This window comes from Chanos chanos, chromosome 12 (genome assembly GCF_902362185.1).
Source record: "Chanos chanos chromosome 12, fChaCha1.1, whole genome shotgun sequence".
In the NCBI taxonomy this organism is placed as follows: domain Eukaryota; kingdom Metazoa; phylum Chordata; class Actinopteri; order Gonorynchiformes; family Chanidae; genus Chanos; species Chanos chanos.
This window is the reverse complement of record NC_044506.1, coordinates 6,289,451-6,301,473: the sequence shown is the minus strand read 5'-3', so window position 1 is coordinate 6,301,473 and position 12,023 is coordinate 6,289,451. Positions and strand designations below refer to the sequence as shown.

General features: G+C 40.4%; 1 protein-coding gene and 5 non-coding genes across 6 annotated transcripts in view; all 6 read right to left on the bottom strand.

Moving 5' to 3' along the window:
- Positions 1-2,670: 2,670 nt before the first annotated feature.
- Positions 2,671-2,834, bottom strand: LOC115825811 (U1 spliceosomal RNA). Its single transcript, XR_004025770.1, has one exon. It is a non-coding gene; the product is annotated as a U1 spliceosomal RNA (small nuclear RNA).
- A 688-nt stretch (positions 2,835-3,522) lies between these two features.
- On the bottom strand, positions 3,523-3,713 carry LOC115825809 (U2 spliceosomal RNA). The gene has a single exon (XR_004025768.1). It is a non-coding gene; the product is annotated as a U2 spliceosomal RNA (small nuclear RNA).
- Positions 3,714-4,579: 866 nt separating this feature from the next.
- LOC115825800 (U1 spliceosomal RNA) lies at positions 4,580-4,743 on the bottom strand. The gene has a single exon (XR_004025760.1). It is a non-coding gene; the product is annotated as a U1 spliceosomal RNA (small nuclear RNA).
- Positions 4,744-5,917: 1,174 nt separating this feature from the next.
- Positions 5,918-6,081, bottom strand: LOC115825795 (U1 spliceosomal RNA). Its single transcript, XR_004025756.1, has one exon. It is a non-coding gene; the product is annotated as a U1 spliceosomal RNA (small nuclear RNA).
- A 1,151-nt stretch (positions 6,082-7,232) lies between these two features.
- LOC115825819 (U2 spliceosomal RNA) lies at positions 7,233-7,423 on the bottom strand. Its single transcript, XR_004025777.1, has one exon. It is a non-coding gene; the product is annotated as a U2 spliceosomal RNA (small nuclear RNA).
- A 3,538-nt stretch (positions 7,424-10,961) lies between these two features.
- Positions 10,962-12,023, bottom strand: part of msto1 (misato mitochondrial distribution and morphology regulator 1) — a 10,477-nt gene continuing 9,415 nt past the window's right edge. The window contains exon 14 of the mRNA XM_030789038.1: positions 10,962-11,546. Coding sequence (XP_030644898.1) covers positions 11,284-11,546 — 263 coding nt within the window. The 3' untranslated portion in view covers positions 10,962-11,283. The remainder of the gene's footprint in view (positions 11,547-12,023) is intronic.

The window sequence follows — 12,023 nt, the reverse complement described above, 5'->3', positions numbered from 1 at the left end:
ACATTATTGATGTAAAATGCTGAGATAAATCCATCACAAACACTTTATTCTTTTCGAATGAGATGACAGGGTCAGGCTTGTGAAATAACTCTACATGCGTTACAGCTTTTGATTACTGAAAATTCTCAAATAAAAAAAGGGTTTCAAATTATAGCTGGGGGGAGGGGGGGGCGCTATTTGGGCAAATAAAGGCCGGTTCCAAATAGCAAGGTAAAAAACAAACAAACATAAATGACAAGGAAAATAATTTTTAAAATTATTTTCCTTATTTCATCTGTTGAGTGCTGATACTCCAATAATGCTCTCCTTCCCTCCCTCATCTCCTGCATGGCTGTGGCTCATCTGTTCGAGCAAGAGTGTGTGGTTTGAATGTGGCTACTTTCTTCTCCCTCCCTGTCATCTCTCTCCTCATCGTCATCCTGATGGCTGCTGCGGCTTTGTGGCTTCCTGCGCTGCTGTGGCTGTGTCGTCCACCCCAACTGAGCCCCGTGCTGTCCTGTCATTCTTCATACTGCCTACTAGTTGTGTTTTCATGTTCATTATCACTGTGTTGTCTGTAATTTGCCCACTGGGTTGGCACCTACTGGACACCTGGCTGACCAAGAAGGGGTCTCCTCTCTCTGTGCTCCTTCTCAAGATTTCTCCTATTTTTCCCCTAGCATCTGGGTTTTTTGAGGAGTTTTTTCTTGCCCGCTATGAGGATCAAGTCAGAGGGTGCCACCCTGCTCTGCTCTGTTTGTTGTAATCCTGTGGGCATGTAAAGCCCTTTGAGACTGTAAACAGAGATATTGGGCTTTAAATAAACTTAAACTTAGAAAGGCTCAGGTGGTAAATTCATCATATTTCCACAGCATTATTTACATCAGTACAACAGCATTTGGTAATTGTGCTCACCACTCTATTGCTATTAGTTTCACGTTTTAACAGAAATATCAGACCAATATTGTTCTACTTCACATGGATTATGGTCCCTGTAGGACTGCGTGTGTTAATGGCCTACTATTAGTATTCCGAGACATCACTGCCAAAATTCTCTCCATCTTATTTCCTTTTCTTTAGAGGGTCCAAAAATGAACTTTTTGGTCTATATGCCAATGGCTGGTAAACTGAAAAGTTACCGGCCAAAATTTTTTTCAACAACCCATAGAACTGCATGAGATAAGATGTCATTAAAAACACTAATTACTACTTACCTACTGACTGACCTTTTTAAAGGGAACTCTAATAATGAACATTTAAGATGCTGTTGTAAGGAGGCTCAACTTTTATTTAAAAAAAATTTAACTGATATTACATCTCATACACACTCTGTAAAGACCACGTGTGTACTCTACCCCATAGACTCAAAATGCACAATATGCTTAGGGGCTGGCAGTGCTGCATCTCATACACAAACTACTGTGACTTAAATTTTAACGTCTCTTGTGTGGAGGTATAGTGATGGCGGACAGCTAGGTCAATCAAAGGCTCTGTCCACACTAACCTGGGTAAATTTGGAAACGCATCATGATCTCTCCCTTGAGCCCTTCCGTCCACACTAAAACAGTGCTTTCTGCCACCAACAGTGTTACTTTTCAAAAAGGCTCTCTGAGGTGCATACATTTTAAAAAATGTTGGGTTCCCCTTGTAATGTGCACAGGGAAAGTAGAGAGTTTCAGAAAGGATGACGTATGGTTTCCATGAAACTGGCAGAAGTTTGCCGCGCTTGCAATCAAAACCTAGTTGACTGGAAACGGCGTGACAACAAACACGTTTCAGCGTTTTGGTGTGGACGTAGGCCTAGAACATTTAGAAAACGGTACGAAAACGATAGTGTGCATGGAGAAAAAGAATCGCAAACGTAGTCAGTCAACCTCTGCTGTAGTGATGAAAGTCTGTAGTGAAGCAGACCTATGTCAGCACCCTGCCAATGGTGACAGACCTCATTTATTTTATTTGCCAACATAGATTTTTACTCACATTTGGCGAGTAGCAGGTGCCGATTCTGAACCCTGCTTAGGCCTATAGGATAAATAAGAAATTAAACATTACTACAATACTACAAAATACACTATTAAAAAAGAACAAATCAGAAACAACAGCCTGTCTTGAATGACGGCCTGATTCCCTCATTGGCTGATGTAATTAAAGTAATCAAACTGAACTGTAATAATGAAAATATAAGATGCTGTTGTAAGGAGACTCAACTTTTTTATTTTAAAATTTTTTTTAACTGATATTACATCTCACACACACTCTGCAAAGACCATGTGTGTACTCTAGTCCATAGACTCAAAATGCACAATATGCTTGGGGGCTGGCGATACTACAATATACACTACTAAAAAAGGACAAATCAGAAACAGCCTGTCTTGAATGACAGCCTGGTTCCCTCATTGGCTGATGTAATTAACTATTAAACCATTTGTGAATTTGTGGTAGGCCTATAGACACAGTGTTTATATCTATTGAAGCTTCTCAATAACTCATATTGCACTTTTAAAAGTTACACAGCACACTGACTCCCCAGTCTATACTTCATATTGATTTGAAATCTTCCAAAGTGGTAACATCACAGCAAAAACCACATATTACAAGAGACTCCATCCACTCCTTAACAACTTGTGTAACGTTACATTACTGCAAGCAACTTCCTCTCGCTGTATCATCATCTGTTATTAAACTCCATATCAGGGGAGAGCGCGAACGCAGTCCCCCACTACCAGAAATTATGCAGTCGAGATTCCCACATTTGGGGAATTCGCAGGGGTCAGCACAGCCGGAGTGCAATGGCTGAGCCTCGCCCTGGGTGAACCACCTTCTTGATCATGGTATCTCCCCTGCCAGGTAAGTATGAGTTGGAGACGTTCAGTCTGGAGCTCTCACTCATCCACACACATTTCACTCTGACGGTAAAGCCAACACATTCTTTGTGGTAATGCCTATAAAACAACAGCATCACAAAATAACACTCTGTGACTTCTAGATGAATAAAAATCTGTGGAAAAAATACATTTGAAAAAATACAAGACTGGGGTTACTCCCATGATGCACCACAGGAAACACATCATTGATATGAAAATGATTCAAATGACAAGTAATAGCATCAATAGTTTCTTGTATGATAGTATAAGCACTTCTGGGGCAACTCCTGCTAAATCACACAACTACAAACGGCCAACACATGACAAACCCTGCTCTGCACAAAGTCTATAGCAATGCTGTGTTACAGAAGATATTAACCCGCTATATCGCTACATTATGTCACGCGAAGAATCATCTTTTTCACCATTTAGTCCTTTACATTTCTACAGATGTGAGAGACCAATACTGTGAATTATTAGTATGCTAAGTCTTGTTCAACTCCACTGTCTGCACCATCACACTCAACCAACTAATCAAACAAATCAGTACTTGGAGCTATATGTACATGACACACACAGGCAACCTATTCACAAATGGTTGCTAAATTAGTACATTACTTGAATCATACACAATAGTTCTCAATTTTCTCTATTTTTAAACAGTTTTGTTTCCCTGAGTGGGGAGTGCACCGTTCCTGGAGGTACTGCAATACCAGGTCGATGCGTGGAGTGGACGGAGCAAGCCCCTATTCCATCTCCCTGTTCCAAAAATCAATTTAATATATGGTCCCCGGGTAGGGGACATATCAGATATTAAACTGATAAGAACAGATACTACACTTGATCTTAGCCAAAAGGCCGAGAAGCGATACCAGACCACACCCACAAACAGATGCTTAACGCACAGAAACAGACATTACCATCACGGTGCCAGCTAAAAATCCACCCTAACCTACACAAATGGGTGAAAGATCATTAATTAAAAATGTTCAGATACCGTCCTTAGATCTTAACTAAGCCATAGATGATTTATAATGAATTGAAACGGCAATTCTCATAATGCAGGCGACAATCAAGATGGCAGATCAGCCAATCAAAATGGGGCATCAATCCACTTTTGACTTTCAACAATTCTCACCTTCGTACTTAAAGCCGTTTAAAACCTAATGGCACTAAACAACACAAACAGGTCTATCATCTGAGATAACTGACTCCAAAAGTGAAGCAAGTACATTAACACTATATGTTATTATATGCCAACTCTCTGCTGGTCAGCACTGGTATGACAGTCAACTGTGAGGCAGAATTTTACTTTCTGTCCACCAAAGACTGGGAAAGTGCCAATACCCTGACTGAGTTCAGTTTGAGGATGAAGTAGTACATTCTGACTCACATGATTTGGAAAATGGATTCCAATTATTAACATCTTTGAAGAAACAGAATGTGACATTAGAATTGCAGGAAAATCAAGTTCAATTACTATTTTTATCTGTTTCCTCAATGTTTCTGAAACAGTGGAGTGGGAATATTAAAAGAATCATATGAAAAAATTCTGTATCTACAGTTAGAAAATCATAGACACTACCATTTCTTCAGTTCTTATGTCTCGTCAGACTCTTGTGCTGTAAACTCATTCTAGCAAAAGCCAGCATTACCCAAAAGACTCACCAAATAACTTCAGCTACATCACATTATTATAACCTCCTTGTATCATCATCTGTCATTAAACTCCATATCAGGGGAGAGCGCGAACGCAGTCCCCCACTACCAGAAATTATGCAGTCGAGATTCCCACATTTGGGGAATTCGCAGGGGTCAGCACAGCCGGAGTGCAATGGCTGAGCCTCGCCCTGGGTGAACCACCTTCTTGATCATGGTATCTCCCCTGCCAGGTAAGTATGAGTTGGAGACGTTCAGTCTGGAGCTCTCACTCATCCACACACATTTCACTCTGACGGTAAAGCCAACACATTCTTTATGGTAACGCTGACAAAACCACCGCATCACAAAATAACACTCTGTGACTAATGGATGGATAAAACTGCTACGTGGTTTTGTAAATATTTGTTTGTAAATATACATGGCTATAGGTACTCCCATGATGCAATAACGCTGCATTTTATTACATGGCAACAAAACGCTCTCTACTGGCCAGCGCTGGTATGACAGTCAAAAGTCAGGTCAATTTTTTCTTTCTCTCTACCAAAGACTGGGAAAGTGCCAATACCCTGAATGAGTTCAGTTTGAGGATGAAGTCATACATTCTGACTCAGAATCCCAACCAGAACCTGACCCAGAGATCTGAATCTCAATGCTCTAACATCTTATTAGTTGGGTCATAAGATTGGGGCAGCTTGACAGGAGCATAGCTGTTCAATGACAAATCATTTCAACAGCACATGACTCAACTGTTAACTTCAGTTTGGACGCCTCAATTATCTGACAAACTTATTAAACCAAGTCAAATGTCCACTAAAAATAGAAAAAAAATGTCGCTCCAGTGACAGACAACATATTTGAGTCTCAATACTGTATTATCTCCTTAGTGATTTTGACCAAAGACTAAGACAGCTTGAGAAGAGCACAGACGTTAAAAGCAAAACCATTTCAAAGACACAAAGCTTAACGGTTAACTTTGAATGCCTCAAAACAACTGAGGATATTTTAATAGAGAACACTTGCAGTAAATCAAGGCTTTCATATGATTGTTTAATGAACACTGATGTAAAATGCTGAGATAAATAAATCACAAACACTGTATTTTTTTCAAATTAGCTAATGATGTCAGCAACGCAAAATTACCCCATATATGCGTTACAACAATTAGCTGTACACATTACACTTATGACTACTGAAGCGTGCCAATAATTAATGTTGTACATTTAAAAATGACACACGACATTAACTCCCCTATCTATACGTCACTTTAATTCATAAATGTTCAGAAATGGTAGAATAACAAAAACCATGCAAGATGCATGAGAACACACACTAGCTCCTACACAACTGCTTCAGTAAAGTAAGATTATTACAAACAACCTCCTTGTATCATCATCTGTCATTAAACTCCATATCAGGGGAGAGCGCGAACGCAGTCCCCCACTACCAGAAATTATGCAGTCGAGATTCCCACATTTGGGGAATTCGCAGGGGTCAGCACAGCCGGAGTGCAATGGCTGAGCCTCGCCCTGGGTGAACCACCTTCTTGATCATGGTGTCTCCCCTGCCAGGTAAGTATGAGTTGGAGGCGTTCAGTCTGGAGCTCTCACTCATCCACACACATTTCACTCTGACGGTAAAGCCAACACATTCTTTATAGTAATGCTGACAAAACAACCACATCACAAAATACCACTCTGTGACTTCTGGACCAATAAAAATCTGTGGAAAAAATACATTTGTAAAAATACCAGGCTGGAGTTACTCCCATGATGCACCACAGGAAACACATCATTGATATGAAAATGATTCAAATGAAAAGGGAAATCAAATACACTTCATATGAAGAGGGCATGCAGCTTAAATGAGAAGAACATTTCCTGAACGATCTGTCACAAATTGTGCGAAAAAGTGTCAGTAGATTACTTCATGATAACGGTTTGATACCAGTGGGTTGCCAGGAGTTCAAACACGTTTCTATCATTTGAACTGAGTTTATTCTATTCGAAGAAATAAAGCCCCCAATTAAATTGAACAAGATCCACGAATTTAACAAACCCAGAAATTGTGTGCGTCAGCTGCTATCGTTTTAACAACCATTTAAATGCTTCGTTTTCATTTTGAAATTTTGCTAACAGTGACCCGGATATGCGTTGTACTTCCGGAGCAACCTCTGCTAAAATACGCACTGACTAACAGTGGATACATTATAGACCGTGCTCGGAGTGAAGTCTATAGCAATGCTAGGTCACAGACGACATTAATCCTGCAAAATGCTGTAACATTAAATAAAATGAGTGTCAGCATTTAGTAATCTACTTTATGACCATAGCTGTACTTGGTCGATGTTATGCGGCTTTAAAAATCTGGGAGTCTTGCTCGACTCGTATTATCAGTCAAACCGTTCGCACCGTCACACTCGCTAAACTGCTCCACACAGACGCATTCAACTTCCCCGTAATGTAACTGTTCTTTCCACCAAACTTCTTTCGCGATGAGATTTCGCCCCATTATTTCCACCTCCGTTACACAGCAAACAACTAACACACAACTTACTCTCATATTAAAGCTCGCTATACTAGTGCAGATGCTTTACGTTTATTAGTGTGGGCTGCACGATTATTACACGACTAGTACTCCAGTACTCCGTCCACTCCACGCATCGATCTAGTATGAAGCGACACTCCACGCTGCATTTCTCTACTTTTGAACAGTTTGATTTCCCCGAGTGGGGAGTGCACCGTTCCTGGAAGTACTGCAATACCAGGTCGATGCGTGGAGTGGACGGAGCAAGCCCCTATTCCATCTCCCTGTTCCAAAAATCAATTTAATATATGGTCCCCGGGTAGGGGACGTATCAGATATTAAACTGATAAGAACAGATACTACACTTGATCTTAGCCAAAAGGCCGAGAAGCGATACCAGGCCACACCCACAAACAGATGCTTAACGCACAGGAACAGACATTACCGTCACGGTGCCAGCTAAAAATCCACCCTAACCTACAAAGAGGAATGCAAGACCATAACTAAAAATGATCAGATACCTTCCTTAGACCTTAACTACTTGGGACATGACTTAAAGGAAGTTAAAAGGCAATTTTCTTCACGTAAGGCTACAGTCAAGATGGCAGATCAGCCAATCACAATGGAATATAAATCAACTTTTTATTTTCAACGATTCTAACCTTCTCACTCCCCAACAAAACCGAACGTAATGTCAGTAAACAACATAAACATGTATGCCATCGAAGCTCTCGGAACATCTGAGATAACTGACTTCAAAAATAAGATAAGTAATTTAACAAAACTGTACATGATCACGTGTCAACAAAACGCCTCCTGCTGGCCAGCGCTGGCATGACAGCCAACTGCGAGGCGGAATTTTCCCTCCCTCCCTCCATCAGACACTGCCAACACCTTGCAAGTTCAGTATGATTCTGAATTCGTAAATTCTGACTCGCGTGATTTCGAATATGGATTTATAATTATTAGAATACTTGGAAGAAACAGACTGTGACATCAGAATCAGAGAAAACCTAATTTTAATAACCACGTTAGTACTCTACTTATTTTTTAAGTTTCTGAATTATGCAGTCATTCTAACAGCTAGAACTCTTTGCAAAAGCCAATATTTTCTGATATGCTCGTCAAACCAAGTCACATTTTCACTTTAAAATAGAGAGAAGGTCGCTATAGTGACAGAAGATTTATCTGAATCTCAATATTGTCGTATTTCCTCATTCGCTTCAAAAAAAAAAATCGGACAGCTTGAAAAGAGCACAGGCCACATATTATTCTTGGCTTCTATGAAGCATCAGCTTGTAACATTTTAGAAGGCCAAAACAATTGAGAAAGTCCGTAAAGCTACGCTGGCATGGAAAAATAATGTACCTGCAAATTCAACAAAATCCTTAATACTTAATGCCATCAATAAGGCAGAGACAAAAACTCCAGAAGAATATATTTACATTTATTTTTAGAATAAATAAATAAATAAGAATTGTCCCATGATACTTAACTCAGGGGAGCAGTGGAGAGCAGGCAGCAGAGGGTTGGGGCCTACTAGCACAAACTGATCTGTAAACCACTGACAGACGCAAAGTTCCCATCAGGCATGCTGCAACTCCCATCTCTAGACCTGGAAAGAGCAGCTTATCCTATGGATGATACATTAGATAGATACAGAGATGAAAATGCCTTTGATGAGCTCTGGAGTAAGGTGTGAAGTACCGCACAAAAGTGCAAAGTAAGTGTGAAGAGTAAGCCAGTTAGAAAAAGACAAGCAACAGATTTCAAAGGAAAAGGCCCACAGCACCTCCGTGTGGTTGTTCTGACACCGTTATGAAAGCTAGCCGTAGCATAACATCACTGATCGACAACGTTCGTTACTTAGACTTCAAAACCGTTATAAATTCTCCAAATCTTTTAGACAGCCTTTTCAATAAAGAAATTCAAACTCAGCGATGCCTCAAACGCTTCTCAAAGTGATATTTTTATAAAATTTATTTTTACACCTTTCAACTTCGCCACCAAATAGTACCACTTTTCCTGATCGTAGATAGTGTTTAATTACCTAAATTTAATTCCAACCAAAATACAAACTGCGCAAGAACATACATTTCCCTCGGTAACAGCATAGTACTTCACATAGTAAAATGCGCCCTTCACGGTCCGGAGGAGCTCCGAGCTACACTCTCCTCCGTGCACCACGCTCCAAGTTATGAAACTTTGCGGAGCCCTCCACGGATGCGTCTCAGGGATTAGTTACTTGAGCTGGAGAGCTAGTCGTTCAATTACATAAACCAACCATATATTCACAAGATGTGACAAGAGACCCTAACCATGGTCTTACAGGCCTACTTCTAACATGTCTTAACGACAAACAGAAAAGAGCTCATGTCATGTACACAGCCAAGTATACGCCATTACAAAACATCGAACCCCAACATTGCGCGATACTGCTGACTAACTACTTTGCGTCCCCAGATTCTAACAGATTTTTTTTTTTTTTACAATTGAGACTAATCGTAATTCGAGGATTAAAACGGTGGAAATTTACCTCTGGGGTCTTTCATCGTGTCTCCGTCGAACATGGCCTTGTTTTCGAAGCGTGTCGTTACACTCCAATTAGGGAGCCATCAACTCCGTCGCTAGTTCGTGGTGAAGTTGCTGCGTATTTGTTGAAAGCAACTTCTACTTTTCCTAAGCGCAGGCATTATAGTCGCAATTTATGCTAGAGAACGCTACAGCGAGCGAAAAAGTTTAATTAGCTTCAAATTAAGGAATTTACTCGAACAATTCTAGAAATTGCACTAACCTTCAAGAGAGACTGAGAGAAGTGGACTCACATTGATGTCAATGCGCCCCCCTAGTGAACGCCCCATACTTCAAGTGATGGACAGGTGTCCCGACGCCAACCACGCTTCTCAGCCAATCAAAATCCTAGCTTTGAAAGTCTGGGCCAGCTTCGCATCTTGTTTCTGGCGCCTGTAGGAGGTTGAACGCTACATGAAAGTGATTGGACGTTTTTATCGCCAGTATTGTATAGGACAAGGACCTAAAACGCAAATGTAACCGTTCTAGTTTTTAAAAATGTTCATACCCAAAGCTGACTGCAGTGTTTATTTTCACATTATTTTTAATTAGAACACAAGTCGACATGTACTCAAAGTTTGGAGATGTTAGTTCAATTAATAGCATCATGGTCCGTTCTGTTTTAATTTACTGATGAAAAACTCGTTTGTTCAATTCAACAACGGAGGCCACTCTGTCGATTTCTCCTATTTATCGAGCGGGCCTGCCATGGTTACTGCGCATGTGCACATCACAATTACATCATGTTCCTCGGGTTTAGCGTGAAACCTATCGATTCATCCTGCTTGCCGGAATGCTGCTTGTCAGAAGGTTATTATTTAAGGTTTGCGTACCATGCTCCCTTTTGTGTATTGATGGTCTAAAGCTCCATGGGCCACACAGTGCTCATGTACAGTGGTTGATTGGAAGGGGGGGTAGAGGCTAAAAGAAAGTTTGATGTATATCAAGTTTGGGGATATTTTGATTAGATTGTGTTGATGGACAAACTAGACTACAAATTTACATGTCAGAATGTAAACTACACTGCCCGAAATACATAGAATTTATCCATCACATAAACTGTAAGTAAGCTATGCCTATTAAAATTTACTTGACAGCATATTCAAAATTACTGTTGGATGAATATGAATGAAAACAATAATTCTGACAAGGTAAAAAAAAAGAAAGAGTTCATTCATTTCATGAAGCATGCATACATTTGTCTATGCTCTGTCTGAGGACATCTTAGTGATTCTTATTATTTGTAAATTAACAGATGGAAATCAATTTTTTTTTTTTAAGAAAGCGTGTTTATTTACATATACACACACAAATAGAGACAGAATAATCAAATCTCCACTTTTAGTAATTCCATTTCTAATGAAATCCCTCTGTCATGCATTCTCTACGTCTACTTCACTTGGTTCCTGCCATTCATCACTTTCTTGTATTCTAAAATCGCATAATTTATGTGAATTCTTTAGCACAACCCTCTGGAACATCCCTGCACAGGGTCAGAGCTCAACCAAGACCACAGAGATTACCAAATTAATGTGTTATATGTGGTGGAGTCTAATTGTACATGTAGTCTTTAGCGGGCGGGACAGTTAATCCAGATTAAATGGGTTGCGGGGGACTGTGATAACAGAAGTTTAAATGGTTTCAAGAGGATCTCAGGACAGTCTTCTTGGCCTTGGCCGGCCCATCAGTAATCATCATCGTCTTCCTCGGAGGAGGAGCGAAGCGTCCCTCCACTGTCGTCGCGGTAACGATACGCGAGGCTGCGGAGTTGTTCCAGGGACTCCTGGAGGTCGGCGAGCTCGGGTCCCTGGGTGAGGAAACTGGGCGCGACGCGTCGGATGTTCAGCGCGCTCACCCCGCGATGAAGGTCCGACAGCCACGGAGCGATCGACGAGCTGGACTGCATGGAGGTGAGCACGGGGAGACTGGAGACCGTCGGAGCAGCCACTGAGAGAAACAAACGAGACACAGTGAGACACACAGAGATATGATCGGACACATACAAAGAGAAACACAGAGATACGATGAGAAATAATCAGACGGATTGACAAACGGAGATAAAATGAGAAATGCAGAGAGAGACTTTATGAGGCATGGTGAAAGATAAAGTGGAATATGGGAAATTATGAGACTCGGTCTCAGATGAAGAGACACAATGAAAAACAAAGAACTGGAACAAAGGGTAGAAAAATGAGAAACAAGAAAAACAGCAAAAAATAATAAAGTAAAAAAAAAAAAAGACACAATGAGAACAACCAGACAGATACCAGATTAAGCCATTTTTATTCATTCTCATCATCCCAACACTAGTTTCATTACCTACAAACGGCATAAAATATATAAAATATAAACACATAAAATATCACTGTAGGTATTTTTTTGTTATTTTCGGCAAGGGTAGTACATAATTATTATCACTTCACT